The 21,089-nt window shown below is 37.3% G+C and overlaps 1 protein-coding gene across 1 annotated transcript in view; it reads left to right on the top strand.

Moving 5' to 3' along the window:
- CCDC171 (coiled-coil domain containing 171) overlaps positions 1 to 21,089 on the top strand; it is a 351,122-nt gene that overhangs the window by 55,777 nt on the left and 274,256 nt on the right. The window contains exons 8-9 of the mRNA XM_005683650.3: positions 11,269 to 11,361; positions 18,479 to 18,639. Coding sequence (XP_005683707.1) covers positions 11,269 to 11,361; positions 18,479 to 18,639 — 254 coding nt within the window. The remainder of the gene's footprint in view (positions 1 to 11,268; positions 11,362 to 18,478; positions 18,640 to 21,089) is intronic.

The following is a 21,089-nucleotide window of genomic DNA, read 5'->3' as shown; positions in this document are numbered from 1 at the left end:
TAATGCCAAAGATTTTGGCTCAGCCTTTGGGGAATGATGCTGCTGTTTACTCAGTGTGGGCAAGAATACAAGTGGAGTAAATTTGAGAAAGGCGAGGAGTTTGGTTTTAGATAACGTTAAAATTGGCATGCCCATTAGACATCCATTTGGAGATGCTGAGTAGCACTCAAATACAAGTATTGGTCTTGGGGAAACCTTACTGTAGAGCGAGGGGATGAGCTGAATCTTTCATTGGCAACTGGGGAAATATTACAGTCTATAGGTGTTTCCTCTTTGTTTCTTGAGTTCTGCAAGGAGTGATCTGCCAGTTTCCTCTTTGGTGGTTATTAAATGGAAGAAAGAAATGGAGGAAAAATCTGTGTATCATTCTCTTCAGTGTATAGAATTTCCCCTGGTTTCACTCTTGTGTACCAGCTCTCCTACTCCTGATCTGCCCACCTAGTGTCTCTCCATGCCCAACCTGGGTTCAGACTGACAGTTTCCAGGTAATAAACGTCCAGTTTGTGAGTTTGTGTAGTGGTTAGAGAGGTGTAGTTGTAGGGCTAGTTAAGGTGGGGAGGTGGATGCCTGGAGGTCAAATTTTTCATACTGATGATATTAAAAACTTTATTGAGATAATTTGCATGCTACAGATTCACCCATTTATAGTATACAATTCAGTGGGCTTTAGTATATTCACAGAGCTGTACAAATACCACAACAATTTATTTGAGTGTGTTTTCATCACGTCAGTAAGAAACTCCACACCCAAGAGCTAGCACTCTCCTTTTCCCTATCCTCTCATCCTAAAAAGACATTAATCTACTTCTGTTTCTGTGCATTTGTCTGTTCTCATTCTCCTCTTCTCCCAACTTCTCATCCTAAAAGGACATTAATCTACCTCTGGTTCTATAGCCTGTTCTGGACATTTTATATTAACAGAATCATGTGATTCTGTACATTTTTTCAGTTAGCATGATGTTGTTAGGATTCATCCATGTTTTATTGCGAATCAGCGCTTTATTCCTCTCTATTACGATATGGATATAAGATCACATTTTGTGTATCCTTTCATCAGGAGATAGACACGCACGTCGTTTTCACTTTTTGACTATTATGGATAATGCCTCTATGGACATTTGTGTACAATGTTTTGTGTGGATGTGTCTTTGGCTTCACCTTGGAGTGGAACTGCTGGGTGACAATGATAGCACTATTTTTAACTTTTTGGGAAGCTGTCAGACTGTTTTACACAGCGATAGTCCTGTTTTTCGTTTCCACCAGCGATGTGTGAGGGTTCCAGTGTCTTCAGATGCTCACCAACACTTGCTGTTATCATTATTTCCAGCTGTAGCCACTTTAGCGGATGTATAATGGTATCTTGTGGTTTTGCTTTGCATTTCTCTGATCACTAACGATGTTGAATATCATTTCATGTGCTTATTGGTTATTTGTATATCATTGGGGGAATATCTATTCAGGTCCATTATACATTAAAAATTTGGGACTGGCACCAACTTCCAGCCAGTTGTGGATGCCCCCCTCTCGCACTTGCAGGTAAGCCCCCCATTTTTCAGTCCAGACAGCAGAGCTCTTTCGTGCCCCGGGGCAGTGACAGGGAAACCGAAGAAAAAGAATGGCCAGCTGCGGCAGAGGTGCAGTGGGAGCATTGTCTGGGCGCCGAGGTGCTGTCTTCCCCGCAAAACAAACTTTTTCACCCCATCCTCACGGAGGAGCGCAGACTCCCGGTGTGCTGAAGTTGAGGGTCAGACCTGTTATACATTTTAATGAGTTATTTGTGCTCTGTGATTGTAAGATGTTAATAATAAGGAAAATGGGGTATGGGTTCCTTATTATTAATGCCAGATATGAACTTGGCAAAGATAAATTACTCATACTCTTATTACCACATGTGGTCTTATTTTATATAAGGCTAATGAAAAAAAATTGAAAGTGAGATTATATTTTCAGTAATATTTTTAGCTTGTTTTTTGTGCTGAAAATCTTTTTTGAGGCAGAAGACTCAGAAAGTATAATCATATTTTATATAATCATTTTTAATATGTGTTTGTAGATGGCCTATTAGAAAAGAATTAGAACAGGGTTAAAGTTCTAAATATACTTAGAATTAAAAAAATCATTTAGAAGTCACTTTAGGATGCTATAAAAGTCTGTGATCATCACTAAAAACATTTTAATTGCCTCTAGGTATGAAGAAGTGCTAGGTAACAGTGATTTTTGTGGGTAAGATTCTTGATAAGTCAATTTTGACTCATTTGAGGAAATGTCTAATGCCTAACCTTTAGGATTTGTTTTTGGATAACTCAGAATTGATTTTTTTCCTTCTAAAATGCTTACTTGCCCCAGTGTCTCATTTTTAAACTGATTAATGTTGTAAATATAAAACTGTTTTAGGCTTGTTTTACACTGCGATTTTTCTTAGCTACTCTATGGAGTCTTTTGATAATCTCAGGTCTCTGCTTTTGGAGAATTTGAAGCTTTGAGGGTGTCCAAAGAGTCTATTTTTATTCTGTTTGTAAGAATTTTCTAAATGGACTTTGCCAGAGGTCCATGTAGTCAAAGCTGTGGTTTTTCCAGTAGTCATTTATGGATGAGAGAGTCAGACCATAAAGAAGGCTGAGTGCTGAAGATTGACACTTTTGAACTGTAGGGCTGGAGAAGACTCTTGAGAGTCCCTTGGACAGCAAGGAGATCAAACCAGTCAGTCCTAAAGGAAATCAACCCTGAATGTTCTTTGGAAGGACTGATGCTCAAGCTGAAGCTCCAAAACTTTAGACAACTGATTCAAAGAGCCAGCTTATTGGAAAAGACCCTGATGCCGGGAAAAATTGAGGGCAGGAAGAGAAAGGGGTGACAGAGGGTGAGATGGTTGAATGGCATCATTGACTCAATGGACAAAAGTTTGAGCAAACTCTGGGAGATAGTGAAGGACAGGGAAGCCTGGCATGCTGCAGTCTGTGGGCTCACAGAGTCAGACATGACTGAGTGACTGAACAACAATAACAAAGCGAACAAGTGTAGTCCTTTCACTTATCTATAATTCTTCATGTTTAGAGACCTTACAGATTTTTGCTTTATATTTAAGTGAATGTATTTTATGTTGGCTGTTTGACAAGATGATGATATAATTATGGAGAAGTTAAATTTCTAGAGAGCAGTTTATGCTAGTTTTACATTCTATTACAACTGTGTGAGTGAGCACATATGCATGGAGTCATTAAGAACTAGTAATTCTAGGAACGACACAGAGATCAAATTGCCAGCATCCACTGGATCATCAAAAAAAGGAGAGAGTTCCACAAAAACATCTACTTTTGCTTTATTGACTACACCAAAGCCTTTGACTGTGTGGATCACAACAAACTGTGGAAAATTCTTAAAGAGACCGGAATCAGACCACCTGACCTACCTCCTGAGAAATCTGTGTGCCGGTCAAGAAGCAACAGTTAGAACTGGACGTGGAACAACAGACTGGTTCCACATTGAGAAAGGAGTACATCAAGGCTGTATATTGTCACCCTGCTTATTTAACTTGTATGCAGAGTACATCATGTGAAATGCCAGGCTGGATGAAGCACAAGCCTCAATCAAGATTGCTGGGAGAAACATCAATAACCTCAGATATGCAGATGACACCACCCTTATGGCAGAAAGTGAAGAGGAACTAAAGAGCCTCTTGATGAAGGTGAAAGAGGAGAGTGAAAAACCTGGCTTTAAACTCAACATTCAGAAAACGAAGATCATGGCATTTGGTCCCATCACTTCATGGCAAATTGATGGGGAAACAGTGGAAACAGTGAGAGGCTTTATTTTTTTGGGCTCCAGAATCACTGCAGATGGTAACTGTAGCCATGAAATTAAAAGACACTTGCTCCGTGGAAGAAAAGCTATGACCAACCTAGACAGCACATTAAAAAGCAGAGATGTTACTTTACCAACAAAAGTCCATCTAGTCAAAGCTGTGGTTTTTCCAGTAGTCATGTATGGATGTGAGAGTTGGATTCTAAAGAAAGCTGAGTGCCGAAGAATTGATGCTTTTGAAATGTGGTGTTGGAGAAGACTCTTGAGAGTCCCTTGGACTGCAAGGAGATCAAACCAGTGAATCCTAAAGGAAGTCAGTCCTGAATACTCATTGGAAGGACTGATGCTGAAGCTGAAACTGCAATACTTTGGCCACCTGATGCGAAGAACCGACTCATTGGAGAAGACCCTGATGCTGGGAAAGATTGAAGGTGGGAGGAGAAGGGGACGACAGAGGGTGAGGTGGTTGGATGGCATCACTGACTCCATGGACATGAGTTTGAGCAAGCTCTGCGAGTTGGCGATGGACAGGGAAGCCTGGCGTGCTGCAGTCCATGGAGTTGCAAAGAGTTGAACATGACTGAGCGACTGAACTGAACTGAACTGAATCAGTGTTATTTTTTAAAAAGGATTAATATAAAATCAAATAATAGTAAAGAGAAACTTGTTGGAATTTTAATTTAATAGAGCACATTATTTAATGTCAGTAATAGCAAACTAAATCAGCTAATAGACATTTACCCTAATAAATGATTTAAATTTTAATGAAACTTTAGCAGTTACATTTCATGAAAAGGTGATATTTTTATGTGCCTGGGCTAAAGAAGTTTATATATATGTGGTTTAATCTTCTTAACATGGATCAATGGTTTCTTAGATTAAAAAAAACAAAACAAAACAAACTCCCAGTCCAATTTTCTGAATGTGGTGCTGGGTACCAGAAAACCAAGGGAAAAGTGAACTGGAAAAAGAAATATCTGTAGCTTTTATAAATCTCTTTACAACTAGGGGAGGTTTTTTTTTTTTTTTTTTTTTTTTTTATCATGGGAAATAAGCTTAACTCAATAAGAAAAGAGAAAAGGGAAGATGCAAACCTAGTTTTGAGAGAACTGAAGAATCTCATGAAGATTATAGAGGAGAGAGAGCAGTGTTTGCAAATAAATTCTGAATTGCTCCTGTCAGTCATATTCTATATTATGGTAAAATAAAGAAAGGTGGAGTGTAGCTTTTTCCTTTATACATATACTATACTCAAGTGAAAAAGGAAAAGAAAGTGGATCGCACCTTTTGTATTGTCCATGAAAAAAACCTTATATGAATCATATTTTTAAAGGCATCATGTGTTTGTAGGCATGGTTTCTAAATACTTATTTGTGTTGATTACCAACTATAAATGATAAGTAATGAAATCACCTGGGTTATACTGTTGTGCTTATAAGTATTATACATTTTTGTATCTATGTTCATAACGGATTTTTAAAACTGGAAATTTTAAAGTAAAGATGATTTTAAAGATGCTAAGTTAATTTATTATGCTGCTGATCAGAATTTGTGGCTCGTAAATTCTGTTCCTTAGAGATTTTGACTTTTTAAGATATCTTTTTTGATAACATAAGATACTTTGAGATCTTTAGTTTAAGGACTCCAAGTAGAGTAACTAGTCTTGCTTTTCCCCACACAGGTAGTAGTATAGTTAATTGTTAACACACATATATTATTTATGACCACTAAAATATAATATATATACTTACCTTTAAAGTAACCATTATAGAATTAATCAACCCATTGGAATCATCTTCTTGAAGATGGATTATTACTATATTGGTTACTTCTAGAAGTATTCATTAATGGAAAATATCAGGTGATGAAATCTGAAACAAAAGTTAAAGAACCACTGTCTGTTTACACAGCTATTGACATTCTGGGGTAAAGTTTGTACAACTGTTTTTTTTTTTTGGAATCAGTACTGTATAGCACACTACTGAAAAATCTTTGATTAGTGGTACTTGTGTGATATTTCCTCCCTTATTTTTCTTGATGTCCATTTTAATAGACTGCATGTCATATATGAAGGTTTTTCTGCTTGACTGATCCCTTTAAGTTCATATATAATCCTCAAGACTGGGTATACTTGAGGAGGCAAGAATGTATAATAGTAGGAACTGTTTTTGCCCAGTCTCTCAGCAAATTCATTGTATGCATGTTTTCATAACTTTTGTGAAACTTTGGAGCAGGCCTGTGGAAGCCGTGGGAGCAGATGTGATGTGGGGAACAAATATGGACTGGATGTGTTTGGTTAGTTCTGCTGCTGAACTGGAATTGGCTCATGTCCTGTGTTATCATAGAATGCCGTTTTCTGTGTATGTTACCTTATTCAAAGAATGAACGCTCACTTTTCTTAAGTGGAGCAGATTATCTAATTGGGCTTAGTGTGATTTCAGTTCAGTTCAGTCGCTCAGTCATGTCTGACTCTTTGCGACCCCATTAATTGCAGCACGCCAGGCCTCCCTGTCCATCACCAACTCCCGCAGTTCAGTCAAACTCACGTCCATCGAGTCGGTGATGCCATCCAGCCATCTCATCCTCTGTCGTCCCCTTCTCCTCCTGGCCCCAATCCCTCCCAGCATCAGAGTCTTTTCCAATAAGTCAGCTCTTCTCATGAGGTGGCCAAAGTATTGGAGTTTCAGCTTCAGCATCATTCCTTCCAGAGAACACCCAGGACTGATCTCCTTTAGGATGAACTGGTTGGATCTCCTTGTATCCAAGGGTCTCTCAAGATCCTTCTCCAACACCACAGTTCAAAAGCAGCAGTTCTTCGGCACTCAGCTTTCTTCATAGTCCAACTCTCACATCTATACATGACCACTGGAAAAACCATAGCCTTGACTAGACGGACCTTTGTTGGCAAAGTAATGTCTCTGCTTTTTAATATGCTGCCTAGGTTGGTCGTAACTTTCCTTCCAAGGAGTAAGTGTCTTTTAACATCATGGCTGCAGTCACCATCTGCAGTGATTTTGGAGCCCCAAAAAATTAAGTCTGACACTGTTTCCAATGTTTCCCCGTGTATTTCCCATGAAGTGATGGGACCAGATGCCATGATCTTCGTTTTCTGAATGTTGAGCTTTAAGCCAACTTTTTTACTCTCCACTTTCACTTTCATCAAGAGGCTTTTTAGTTCCTTTTCACTTTCTGCCATAAGGGTGGTGTCATCTGCATATCTGAGGTTATCGATATTTCTCCCAGCAATCTTGATTTCAGCTTGTGCTTCTTCCAGCCCAGCGTTTCTCATGTTGTACTCTGCATATAAGTTAAATAAGCAGGGTGACAATATACAGCCTTGACATACTCCTTTTCCTCTTTGGAACCAGTCTGTTGTTCCATGTCCAGTTCTAACTGTTGCTTCCTGACCTGCATACAGGTTTCTCAAGAGGCAGGTCAGGTGGTCTGGTATTCCCATCTCTTTCAGAATTTTCCATAGTTTATTGTGATCCACACAGTCAAAGGCTTTGGCATAGTCAATAAAGCAGAAGTAGATGTTTTTCTGGAACTCTCTTCCTTTTCCCATGATCCAGTGGATGTTGGCAATTTGATCTCTGGTTCTTCTGCCTTTTCTAAAACCAGCTTGAACATCTGGAAGTTCCTGCTTCATGTACTGCTGAAGCCTGGTTTGGAGAATTTTGAGCATTACTTTACTAGCGTGTGAGATGAGTGCAATTGTCAGTAGTTTGAGCATTCTTTGGCATTGCCTTGCTTTTGGATTAGAATGAAAACTGAACTTTTCCATTATTTGATTAATGAGATATAAATCATAAAATTAAAAAAATATTGGGTACAGTGAATAATAGAATTTACTGGAGTAAAAATCTGTTGGTAGTATGTTAAAGTCAGAAAGGATGGGACAAGCAGCTAATAAATAATAAAATATGTGATCATTTTTTGTCACATAAAGAACTCCGATGTTCATAGTATTAGGGGACAAACAGTATATAGTATAACCTTTGTATTACAAGCAAACTTCTGTATAATTAAATTTGCTGATGGCGTATATGAATTTGTGTTGGATTTTGTACTTTGATCTGAATTCTATTATTCTTTCTGCTCTTGCTTTGCTGATTATATTAGGATGGGAGACGAATGGGAGTCAGATTATGATTGTTACGTTAGTTCTCTAGGTGATACTGGAGAAAAATATTTGTGAACAGCAAGTTGATGTTCCTCTAGCACCCTCTGCTGGATATAAGAATTAATTCACCAGACTAGAAGATTTAAAAAAAATTTGTTCGAAGGGAATGGCTACCCACCCCAGTATTCTTGCCTGGAGAATTCAGTAGATAGAGGAGGCTGGCAGGCTACAGTCCATGGACTCACAAAGAGTGAGACATGACTGAGTGACTAACATTTTAATTATGTCTATCAACAAAATGCACTCTTTGAAGAAATTTGTTTAAAGATATGAAGATTTTTTTTGCTGTCTTTACTGATTGTTTTAGTAATAATAAACAATTTATAAATTTTTCTTCTGCATGTTTCATTTAAAATAGGAAAGTATGAAATGTGATCTCTCGTTTATTATTTTAACCTGTTTGATTTTGGTTTAGGCAAAAAAAAAATCCTATTGACTTTTGGAGTGTGTGTGTATGTGTTAGTCACTCAGTTGTGTCCGACTCTTTGTGACCTATGGACTGTAGCTCGCCAGGCTCTGCTCTCCCTGGGAATCTCCAGGCAAGAATACTGGAGTGGGTTGCCATTGCCTTCTCCAATTGACTTTTGGAGTAAAATCAGGTAAATTAATATGACAATAGTACATGAAAAATGAAGACTTGTTGACTCTTACCATGGAAACACTGAATAGTCTGTATTTTAATAAAACATAACACTTGATAAAATTATGTGGATACCTTTTGAATATGAAATATAAAATATAAATATTTTAATATTATTAGACTGGTTTCTTCTCTTTGCCCTCTGTTAGCTTTTTGCCTGTTTTGATCTTTATTCTCAGTGTCTGTGGATTATTTCCTCGACACTTGTTAGACTTCTTCTGGCTTGCAGAACGTAACACAACTATTTTGAATATTGAGAAAGTTGGCTTTAGTTCTTCAAGGCCAGGAACTTCATCTTGTGGCATTACATTAAAAGAATTTTTTTTTTTGTTTTTACTAGTGTTGGCCCAACCTAGGATAATACTGATTTTAATCTGTCTAGCCATAAGAATCTTTCTGCTCTGGTATATACCATGTTTTATATGAACAAGCAGTGGAGATTCCTTATTCTAAGGATTCAAAGTCAGCATTGAGAGGAACTCTTTTACAGAAGTCAAGAAGCTGGACATAGATGGCTGTCACTTCTTTGAAATGTCACTAGTTCTTGCACTTAAGGATTCTTTTATTTTTTTTATTGAAATATAATTTATGTTTCATTGACTACACCTTTTCAAAGTATGCAACTCAGGGTTATGAAACCATTACTGCTGTCTGGCTCCAGAATATCCTAATCACTCCAGTATGAAACTTTATGCCCATTAGCAGTCAGTGCTCATTCCTCCCTTCCCATGTCTCCAGCTACTGGAAACAGCTTTCTGTCTCCATGGATTTCCTGGTTTGCCTATTCTGGCCATTTCATATAAATGATGTTATTTAATATGTATTTTTTTGTATCTGGCATCTTTCACTTAACATACGTTTTCAAGGTTAATCTCTGTTGTGGCATGTGTTGGTACGTAGTTCCTTTTTAATGGCCAAATGATATTCCATTGTGTGGATGTACCATGTTTTGTTTATCCACTCATCAGTTGATGGGCACTTGTTTTTTTTTTTTTTTTTTCATCTTTTTGTGTTTAGATTCTGAACTGTAGCAGACGTTATGGGAATATGCTTTGCTCAAAGAAAAGTATAGTCATTTATTCTCCACAGACTGCTTGATTAGTTTTTAAGATTATCCTATTTTTATGTATGTCCTTTCTGGTTGTGATATATTACCAGCTCTGTCTATGTGCAGAAAAAGAAAAGACAGGAGAAAAGAGGAAAAATCAAATTAATCAAGCTGAGCATTTAAAAAACCTTCAGCTAAGGCTAAATGATAGAGTAAGTACAATGAATACAGACCTTTCTAGCCCAAATTTTATCTAAGAAAGGAAATTAAATTAGTAGTGTCTTTCTCTGTCACTGATGAACTGTCTGTATTTGATAGAATCCTAGGTGTGGCTCTTCTTTACTAGTATTATCCTGAGACGTGCAGCATGGTGGTCCCATAGCCTAGTCGCACAGCCCTAACTAATAAATTAGACTTTGTCACAATGAAAGCTTCTATGTGAAAGACACTGACGTTAAGGAATAAAAAGAGAAGCTGTAGACAATATTTGGGAGTAAATATTTGCAAATCACATATCCAACAAATGACTTGTATTGGGATTATATAATAAATTCTCAAAATTCAATAATAAGAGAAAACACCCAATTAAAAAATGAGGAAAAGATTTAAGCAGAAACTTCAACAGAGAAGATGTACAGATGGTAAGTAAACATATAGAAAGATGCTCAGTGTCATTAGTTATTAGGAAAATGAAAATTGAAACTGAAATAAGATACCATTATGTTCCTATTTGAATGTCTAACCCTGGCCCCCGGATAACTCAAGAGATGACCATGCCACAATGGCCAAGTGTTGGTGAGATTGGAAACAATTTGCAGAACAGGTTGGCAGTTTCATAAAACATTAATGTACACCTACCATCTGACCCAGTCATTCTGTCCCTCGCTATGGACCCCAGAGAAACAAAAGGTAAAGATTTATACACAAATGTTCACAGCAGGTCAGTTTGTATAGCCCAAACTGGAAATAATTCAAATGTCCATCGGTTGTTGAACTGAGAAACCAGTTGTGATGTATCAACACAGTGGAGCACTTGGTGAACTGTTAATATGTGCAGCCACATGGATTAAGGGAATAATTCTGTGAGGAGAAAGAAGCCAGACAGTAAAGAGTGTACACTCTTATGATCCAATTTATATTGAATTTTGGAAAGCAGGAAATGATCGGTAGTGACTACAAGCAGATCACTGGGCACTTGAGGATGCGGGCGAGGTGGCCCGGGCGTGGATGAGGAGATGACCAAGGGACGCAAGGAGTCTTTTAGGGGCGATGGAAGTATTTTCCTGTCTTGATTATGACAATGATTTTGTGGGTATATAAATAAATAAATATATATATATATATATATACACACACAAAACTTACCAAGTTCTACACTTTCATTATTCCAATTTATTATATGTAAAGTATTACTTAGTGAAGAAAAAGAAGGCAAGCTCTGGAGCATTTTTCCTGAGCATGATTTTTACAGTATGACTTTTACACTCTTGCAAATAAAAAAATGAGGCTATAGTAATCTAGTGTTAATTACAATGTAGTGGCCTCTATTCAGTTTAAATACTAATGTTTATGAGTTTAAACTTTTAATGTTTTCAGGCAACTACTCTGAGAGTGAGGAAATTAGAAGAAAATATTGAAGCAGAAAGAGCAGCACATTTGGAATCGAAATTTAATTCTGAAATTATTCAGGTACGATGTAAACAACATTTTTGTGTGGATCTTATTAAGCTAGGAAAAACAGCGTTATGTTCAGAGAGCTAAGGTGTGCATTTTGAACGGTAGCATATTGATGAGACACATGTTTTTCTATTTACTATAAAGATATAGTTGATGATAGTCTTTATTAGAGAGGAGCTGGCACTCTACACCCCACAGACCGAATCTCACCCACGATGTGTGCTTGTGAAGTTTTATCTTGTGTATGGTGGCTTTTGTGCTGCATTGGCACAGTGGAGTAGTTGCAACAGACACTCACAGTCTGCAAAGTCTAATATATCTGCCATCTGGCCTGTTACAGGAAGATTTGCTCATAAGAATGTTCTTTTTATCAACAGCCATGGCATGATTTCTTCTTGAAACCATTTAAAAATATGCACTTTTATATTAAGAGCTGAAGGTATGAAGATGAATGGGCTCCTTTTGGGACTTAAACATTCCATTACCAGAGATCCTATGTACCTCTGTGCTGATATAAAGGAAGAAATATGAAATCCTGAAGTGCTGTGGGAGCATAATAAAGGGGAGTAAATCTGAGAGGAGAATGGAATGAAGGCATCTTAAGGAAAGTGTCCTTTTCCGTAGGGCTTACAGAACGAGAAGGAACTTGGAAGATTAGTGAAGGCATTTTAGCTGCAGGTTGTCAACCACTGCCGTGGATCACGTCTTACCTGCAGCCTTTGTTGTAAATAGTTTTATGTAAAGTTGCATTAAGTCGAAGTTCTGGGGACTTTTCCTGGATGTTTCTTTCCTTTTCAGTGCGGGGTGTGCAGGTTCAATCCTTGGTAGGGTACCTAAGATCCCAGATGCCTCATGGCCAAAAAACTAAAACATCAAATAGAAGCAATGTTGTAACAAATTCAGTAAAGACTTTAAAATTAGTTCCGCAGAAAAATAAATCTTAAAAAAGTCCCAAGTTCCATCATTTAATTTGGATTTTAAAAAAAGACTTGGACTCTTCTCCTGTATTAAAATTTAATTAATAGGATTTGCAGAGTTTTATCTTAGTATTTAAACAGGTCTTAATGTGAGATGCAACTAATTTCATAAGAATTTTATAATTTTTTTTTTTACTTTTATCTTTGATGAAATGCCTTTTACTCGCAAAATTCTCAGGCCCATATATTTGAGTGCACCTGTATGGAAAGCAAATTTATGTACATTAAGCTTTTTTTATAGAAAAAATGATTGAATTCCTGAAAATAGTATTAATAAGCAGTAAGGCTGAAGTTAATTCATGTAAGAAATTGAATTCAAATTTAAGTTTTTCATAATAGTTGTATCAGTTCAGTTCAGTCGCTCAGTCGTGTCCAACTCTTTGTGACCCCATGAATTGTGGCACACCAGGCCTCCCTGTCCATCGCCAACTCCCGGAGTTCACTCAGACTCAATAGTTGTATAACCAGTTATATATAGTTATTAGCTATAATAATGAAAATTGTTAAATGTATATTTTCATTCATATAGTTAAAAATTAGTATTTGATACTCAGTATAGCTTAGAAAAAACCAAAAATGTGTATTTGAATCATATATCTATAAATATTCACATTCTATTGTTTTCCTCTATTTCTTTGCATTGATCTCTGAGGAAGACTTTCTTCTCTCTCCTTGCTGTTCTTTGGAACTCTGCCTTCAAATGGGTATATCTTTCCTTTTCTCCTTTACTTTTTGCTTCTGTTCTTTTTACAGCTATTTGTAAGGCCTCCTCAGACAGCCATTTTTCTTTTTTGCATTTCTTTTTCTTGCGGATGGTCTTGCTCCCTGTCTCCTGTACAGTGTCACGAAGCTCTGTCCATAGTTCATCAGGCACTCTGTCTATCATATCTAGTCCCTTAAATCTATTTCTCACTTCCACTGTATAGTCATAAGGGATTTAATTTAGGTCATACCTGAATGGTCTAGTGGTATTCCCCACTTTCTTCAATTTAAGTCTGAATTTTTTTTTTTTTAAGTCTGAATTTGGCAATAAGGAGTTCATGATCTGAGCCACAGTCAGCTCCTGGTCTTGTTTTTGCTGACTGTATAGAGCTTCTCCATCTTTGGCTGCAAAGAATATAATGAGTCTGATTTTGGTATTGACCATCTGGTGATGTCCATGTGTAGAGTCTTCTCTTGTGTTGTTGGAAGAGGGTGTTTGCTATGACCAGTGCATTCTCTTGGCAAAACTCTGTTATCCTTTGCCCTGCTTAATTCTGTACTCCAAGGCCAAATTTGCATTACTCCAGGTGCTTTTTTACGTCCTACTTTTGCATTCCAGTCCCCTATAATGAAAAGGACATCTTTTTTGGGTGTTAATTCTAGAAGGTCTTGTAAGTCTTCATAGAACCATTCAACTTCAGCTTCTTCAGCGTTACTGGTTGGGGCATACACTTGGATTACCATTTGCGTTGGAAACAAACAGAGATCAAATTTTCGTTATTGAGATTGCATCCAAGTACTGCATTTCAGACTCTTTTGCTTACTATTATGGCTACTCCATTTCTTCTAAGGGATTCCTGTCCACAGTGGTAGATATAATGGTCATCTGAGTTAAATTCATTCAGAAAACTAAGATCATGGCATCCGGTCCCATCACTTAATGGCAAATAGATGGGGAAGCAGTGGCTGACTTTATTTTCTGGGCTCCAAAATCACTGCGGATGGTGACTGCAACCATGAAATTAAAAGACGCTTACTCCTTGGAAGGAAAGTTAACGACCAACCTAGACAGCATATGAAAAAGTAGAGACATTACTTTGCCAACAAAGGTCCATCTAATCAAGGCTATGGTTTTTCCAGTGGTCATGTATGGATGTGAAAGTTGGACTATGAAGAAAGCTGAGTGCCAAAGAATTGATTCTTTTGAATGTGGTGTTGGAGAAAACTCTTGAGAGTCCTATGGACTGCAAGGAGATCCAACCAGTCCATCCTAAAGGAGATCAGTCCTTGGTGTTCATTGGAGGGTCTGATGTTGAAGGTGAAACTCCAATCCTTTGGACACCTGATGTGAAGAGCTGACTTATTTGAAAAGACCCTGATTCTGGGAAAGATTGAGGGCAGGAGGAGAAGGGGACAACAGAGGATGAGATGATTGGATGGCATCACCGACACAATGGACATGGGTTTGGGTGAACTCCGGGAGTTGGTGATGGACAGGGAGGCCTGGCGTGCTGTAGTTCATGGGGTCGCAAAGAATTGGACACGCCTGAGCAGCTGAACTGAACTGAACTGAAATATTCACAAGTGTTTTCTGAGGTATACCCAGTAAAATTAAATTTCAGACTAGTTTAAAAGCAAATGAGACAACTAAGTTGTTATAATTAATCACCATCTTATCATAAACTGTAGTTAAAAATATGCTTGAAGTATTCTCTTATTAAATTTGTTTAGATATTATATCATAAAAATGAGAAAGCAGATTCGAAAGAGCTGACTCAGAATTGTCTGTCTACTTTTCTTTCAGTTGGATTGGTTTATCATTTGTGATTGAATGTACATATTTTCTGAAAGAACATACTGATGCAGGTAGAAGAAATATTTTCTAGACATGTCATTTTACTTATAAACACTGGATTTAGACATCAGTCAGTTCAGTCGCTTAGTAGTGTCCAACTCTTTGTGACCCCATGGACTGCAGCACGCGAGGCTTCTCTGTCCATCACCAACTCCTGGAGCTTGCTCAAACTCATGTCCATCGAGTTGGTGATGCCATCCAACCATCTCATCTTCTGTCTTCCCCTTCTCCTTCTGCTTTCAATCTTTCTCAGCATCAGGTCTTTTCCAATGAGTAAGTTTCTTCACATCAGGTGGCCAAAGTATTGGAGTTTCAGTTTCAGCATCAGTCCTTCCAATGAATATTCAGGATTGATTTCCTTTAGAATTGACTGGTTGGATGTCCTTGCAGTGCAAGGAACTGTCAAGAGTCTTCTCCAACACCACAGTTCAAAACGTCAGTTCTTCGGTGCTCAGATTTCTTTATGGTCCAACTCTCACATCCATACATGACTACTGGGAAAACCATAGCTTTAACTAGATAGACCTTTGTTGACAAAGTAATGTCTCTGCTTTTTAATATGTTGTCTGGGTTGGTCAGAGCTTTTGTTTCAAGGAGGAAGCATCTTTTAATTTCATGGCTACAGTCACCATCTGCAGTGATTTTTGGAGCCCAAGATAATAAAATCTGTCACTGTTTCCATTGTTTTCCCGTCTGTTTGCCATGAAGTGATGAGACTGGATGCCATGATCTTAGTTTTCTTAATGTTGAGTTTTAAGCCAACTATTTCACTGTCCTCTTTCACTTTCGTCAAGAGGCTCTTTAGTTCTTCGCTTTCTGCCATAATGGTGGTATCATCTGCATATCTTAGGTTATTGATGTTTCTCCCAGCAATCTTTTTTTTTAAAATAACATTTGTTTTTATTTATTTCTTTGACTGTGTTGAGTCTTAGTTGCAGCATGTAGGATCTACTTCCCTGACCAGGGATCGAACCCCTGCCCCCCTGCATTGGGAGCATGGAGCCTTAGCCACTGGACCACCAGGGAAATCCCCTCTCCCAGCAATCTTGATTGCAGCTTGTGCTTCATCCAAGCCCTGCATTTCGCATATGTACTCTGCAAAGAAGTTAAATAAGTAGGGTTACAATATACAGCTTTGATGTACCCCTTTCCCAATTTTGAACCAGTCTGTTGTTTCATGTCTAGTTCTAACTATTGTTTCTTGACCTGCATACAGATTTCTCAGGAGACAGGTCAGGTGGTCTGGTATTCCCATCTCTTTAAGAATTTTCCACAGTTTGTTGTGATCCACACAGTCAAAGGCTTTAGTGTATAATGAAGCAGAAGTAGATGTTTTTCTGGAATTCTTTTTCCTTTTCTGTGATCCAAAGGATGTTGGTTTTTTGATCTCTGGTTCCTCTGCCTTTTCTAAATCCAGCTTGAACATCTGAAAGTTCTTGGTTCATGTACTTTTGAAGCCTAGCTTGGAGAATTTTGAGCAATTCTTTGCTAGTTTGTGAGATGAGTGCAATTGTGAGGTAGTTTGAGCATTCTTTGGCATTGCCTTTCTTTGGGATTGGAATGAAAACTGACCTTTTCCAGTCCTGTGCCACTGCTGAGTTTTCCAAATTTGCTGGCATATGGAGTGCAGCACTGTCACAGCATCATCTTTTAGGATTTGAAATAGCTCAGCTAGAATTTTATCACCTCCACTAGCTTTGTTCATAGTGATGCTTCCTAATTAAGGCCCGCTTAGCACTCCAGCATATCTGATTCTAGGTGAGTGATCTCATCATCGTGGTTATCTGCATCACTAAGATCTTTCTGTGTCTATTCTTCTGTAGACTTAGACATAACAACAAAGAAAAATAAAATTTGAAAGATCAAATTTTAAAATATACAAAGCCATATCTAATCTGCTACCTTAGTTTAATGTAAGAGAACAAATATTTCAATTAAAGTATTTTTGGATAGTTAGAAACAGTAATTCTGGTGATTCTTATTTGTGTGGCTTTATTTATGCAGCGTTTCCCAGGCTTCCTTTCTTGGTGAGTTCATTTTTCCTAACTCAGGTTGTCTTTTGCCATCCCTGGGAGGCTTGTGTCCTGCAGAGTTCCCTTTGGGCCTGTTGCTGTGACAGGAAGCGCTTGCCATATTGTGCTACTCTGTCCTCTCCCATCAAGAGCTAAGACTGTGTACTTTCATGATAATTGTATCATGTATAATTATAGACATGATAATTGTATCATATATCATGAGCATCGGCTCATTGCCTGGCACATAGTAAGTACCTAATTAATATTTATCTAAACACTTAGTAAATAATTATTATGTATTTATATTTAATGTTAAATTCATATTAATATTAAATAGATATGGTCCCATTAGATCTTTGTAGCCACCCTGTAGAGTCTGTATATTCTTTTTGTTATTATTTACTGTTTACAGATGAGGATCCTCAGGCGTTTTGAGTTTAACACGCCAAAGGGCACTTAAGTTTATTTGTAGAGCTGTGACTCAAACCTGAGTCTTATAGTTCTAAAGCACATTTTCTGTCTAGTTAAAGCACTTTTTCCCTACCTCTCTCCTGTTTTGAGCTTTAGCAAACTATATTTTTTATTCTGAACTTAATTTTCTGAAAAGACAAAATATCCATGTAGTTCAAAAATCAAAACAAAATTAAGTGATCAAACATTTATTTAATTCTTGTCCCTCCTGTTGTTTACCTTGCTTGCCTGCTATCTTTCCTTGTTTTTTTTCCCTCCAAAATATAGCATACTGCGTATAATGGTCTGGACTTTGCTCTTCCCAGTATATGTTAACACTACATAGAGAACCACCTGGAGAACTTTTCAGAAGTTGTCTTGTTGCCTTTTTGCAGCTATAAGTTATTCTTCTGTGGGTGTGCACTTTATCTATTCTGCTCTTGCCAGGAAATCTAGATTATTGTGTAAAATTTCAAGTACATGCAAAAGTAGAGAGAAGAGTAAAATGAACTCCCTGTGTACTGATCACACAGCTTCAGGACTTGCCTCACAGGCCAGTTGTGTTTCGGCTATTAACCCTCTTCTACTCTTCCACTCCAAGATTATTTTGAAGCAAGTCCCAGATATCATATTATTACACGTATAAATATTTTAGTCAAATAGTGTTGTTTGATAATGAAATTTTACTTTTCTACAGTAAGAAATCCCCAAGAGTAAAAAGATCTATTAGCTTTGTTAGGCTTATAAAGATGTCCATATAATAATATTTCTCAAAAGAGGGAAAGGATACTTCCCTCCAGTTTTCTCTAATTCATTATGTTTATAAAGGAACGTCCAAATGAGCTACTAGATCAAAAGTAGTCGCTTTGATGGGGCGGGTTATATTGTATCTGCCTGTCCTTTTTCATAGCACAGTTAAGCCTATATTCTTCCACTCTTCTTTTCTACTACACATGTTGAGAAAGGGAATAAACTGCCTCTTGTTTACTTTCCTTGTTTTAAACGAAAACCAGAAAGAAAGCCTTGTTTGGATGAATGATACTCAGCTGTTTGATAAAGTATTCTATTCAATTTGAGATTGGTACAAGTGTTTCCTCGCTTGCTTCAATTACTTTTCTGTCATCTGATAGTTACGGATTCGAGACCTTGAAGGAGCTTTGCAGGTAGAGAAGGCCAGCCAAGCAGAAGCTGTTGCCGATTTGGAAATGATCAAGAATGAATTCAAAGAAGTTGAAAGTGCATATGAGCGAGAAAAGCATAATGCACAGGAGAGCTTTGCAAAACTAAACGTGTAAGTGTTATACTGGAAAACTCTCTAAATTAATATTAAGAGTTTATGAAATCTACGTGAGTATGAATGCATAGTAGTGGGTAAATATAGAAGTGCTCTGTTGGGTTTTGAAGCATTATGGCAATTCCAAGTAGTCTCAGAAATGCAGAAATACTTTCTTACACTAGAAAGTAAATATGTTAATGTATTTTTATATTGTGTTTGCTGATGTAATACAGTATCTTTAAGGCCTTGACTTCTAGGTCTTCTAAGTGAGCTATGTGGTAAATGGGTAATGTTTGAGATTTCCTCAAGCTGTAAAAATAATAGTAGGAGTAATACCCTATTGGGGCTAGCGTGTATGTGGCTCACTTCATACCTAGCATTGCATGGCTTTGTCTAATTTACCTCCTATGAGGTAGCTACAGTTTTTTATCCCTGTTTTACAGATGTGAAAATTGAGCCTAAAGAGGGTAAGGACACACAGCTATTAGTGGGAGGGTCAGGATCTTTCTCACTCCTATTGATTTTAATCTTTTTCAGTTCAGAACTCTTTCATCTGAAAAGTCCTGTGAAATGCTTTAAGGAGTTTATAGTGCCTCAACATGTTTCCAAAAATAATAGTACATGTTTTAAGCCATTTCCTCTCAGAGAGAGAAATGTGTACCACCATTGGTATATAACATGATAATAGGTCAATACATTAGTTATATATTTATTTTAATGTTCATTTCTACTTATGGCAGATAATGGTTTTCCATTTACAGATGTAATATAAAGTTTCCTTTTAAAATACTTCGTTTAACTTATAATGTGAGTTAATTTTTTAAAAAGTATTGTTTAGAGTTGTATGGCAGAAATGATAAAGATGGCACTTGAAAGGCTGAAGTTTGAAAAATCTGAAACTGTGTAATTACTTTCATTAGTAATGCTTATAATACATTGAATGAGTAATTCTTTACTGAGTTTTCTTGCTTCCTCTAGAATGATTTAAATGATATTCTGTGAATGTTATTCTAAGGACTTGTACCCTTTTATTTCCTTTGAACCATATAATCTGCACATTTAAATATGTTTGAAGGGCCTTTATGTAGTATATAGCACAGGCTTCTTTACTGTTGCTTTGAGGTAATGATTATGACCTACTAGTGAACTGTAAGAAGTTAGACTGTACTCCCAACAATCAAAGCTTTCCCACAATAAAATAATGGGCTTCTTTGGGGGAACTAGTAAGCTCTCTGCCTTGGAAAGTTCGAAACAGTGGGTAGATGATTCTTTATCACATATACTGAAGATTTGAGTCCTGCAAATTAGATGAGAAGAATTTTAAGATACCCACTTACTTTTAAGCTCTAAGATTTTAATCTGTGTACTTTTAAAATTGGACACCAGAGCAAATTTTTTCCTTGAGTTTGTTTGGCTATTGCTTGTGTTTTTTGGTGCTTGAAAAATTTTACTCAAGTTTTGTGTTCCCACAAGCAGAAACTAACAGTTCTAAATACTAGTTATGTATTCCAACTAAGATAACTAAACTAACAATCCTCAATGTTTTAATATAATGTCCCTTGTCTGTTCTTCATCCCTATATAACTGTGCTGTAATATAAGTTAATAATAATGAATAAAGAGAAAACAGTAAGTAGTAATTGAAGCCCACTGCTTATCAGTAGTTCCTTCAACTTCTGTTCCTCCATCCTGTCTTCTGTTTCATTGTATATGATATGACAGCCACCTCCTTTCCATTTATCTGTGGTTTGAGAAGGAATAAGATGACATGAGGGATGATTAGGTAAGTTATTTGATTTTCTACTTGTTCAGTTCAGTTCAGTTGCTCAGTTGTGTCTGACTCTTTGCGACCCCATGGCTTGCAACACAGCAGGCTTCCCTGTCCATCACCAGCTCCCGGAGTTTACCCAAACTCATGTCCATCGAGTGGTGATGCCATCCAACTATCTCATTCTCTGTCATCCCCTTCTCCTTCTGCCTTCAGTCTTTCTCAGCATCAGGGTCTTTTCCAATGAGTCAGCTCTTCGCATCAAGTGGCCAGAGTATTGGAGTTTCAGCTTCAGCATCAGTCCTTCCAATGAATATTCAGGATTGATTTCCTTTAGGATGGACTGGTTGGATGTCCTCACAGTGCAAGGGCCTCTCAAGAGTCTTCTCCAACACCACAGTTCAAAATGTCAATTCTTCGGCACTCAGCTTGCTTTATGGTCCAACTCTCACATCCATACATGACTGCTTGTATTCTTGATTCTTTTTCAGGAATCTTCTTTAAAATCTTTTAGAGTCATGAATTCTCAAGAATTAATTTTTCAAAGTAGTTCTAAGTTTTGAATAATGTATTTCAAAGTGAGAATTGATATTTTAGGTCTTTCGGGTAAATAATACCTTTACAATAATATCTTTACAGATAATACCTTTAATGTACAATTTTGAGAGCAGTGAGTGCTAGGGTAGGAGATTGTTTTA

This window comes from Capra hircus, chromosome 8, assembly GCF_001704415.2.
Source record: "Capra hircus breed San Clemente chromosome 8, ASM170441v1, whole genome shotgun sequence".
Taxonomy (NCBI): domain Eukaryota; kingdom Metazoa; phylum Chordata; class Mammalia; order Artiodactyla; family Bovidae; genus Capra; species Capra hircus.
Note: the sequence above shows the minus strand (reverse complement) of the source record. Positions and strands in the feature narration are given on the sequence as shown.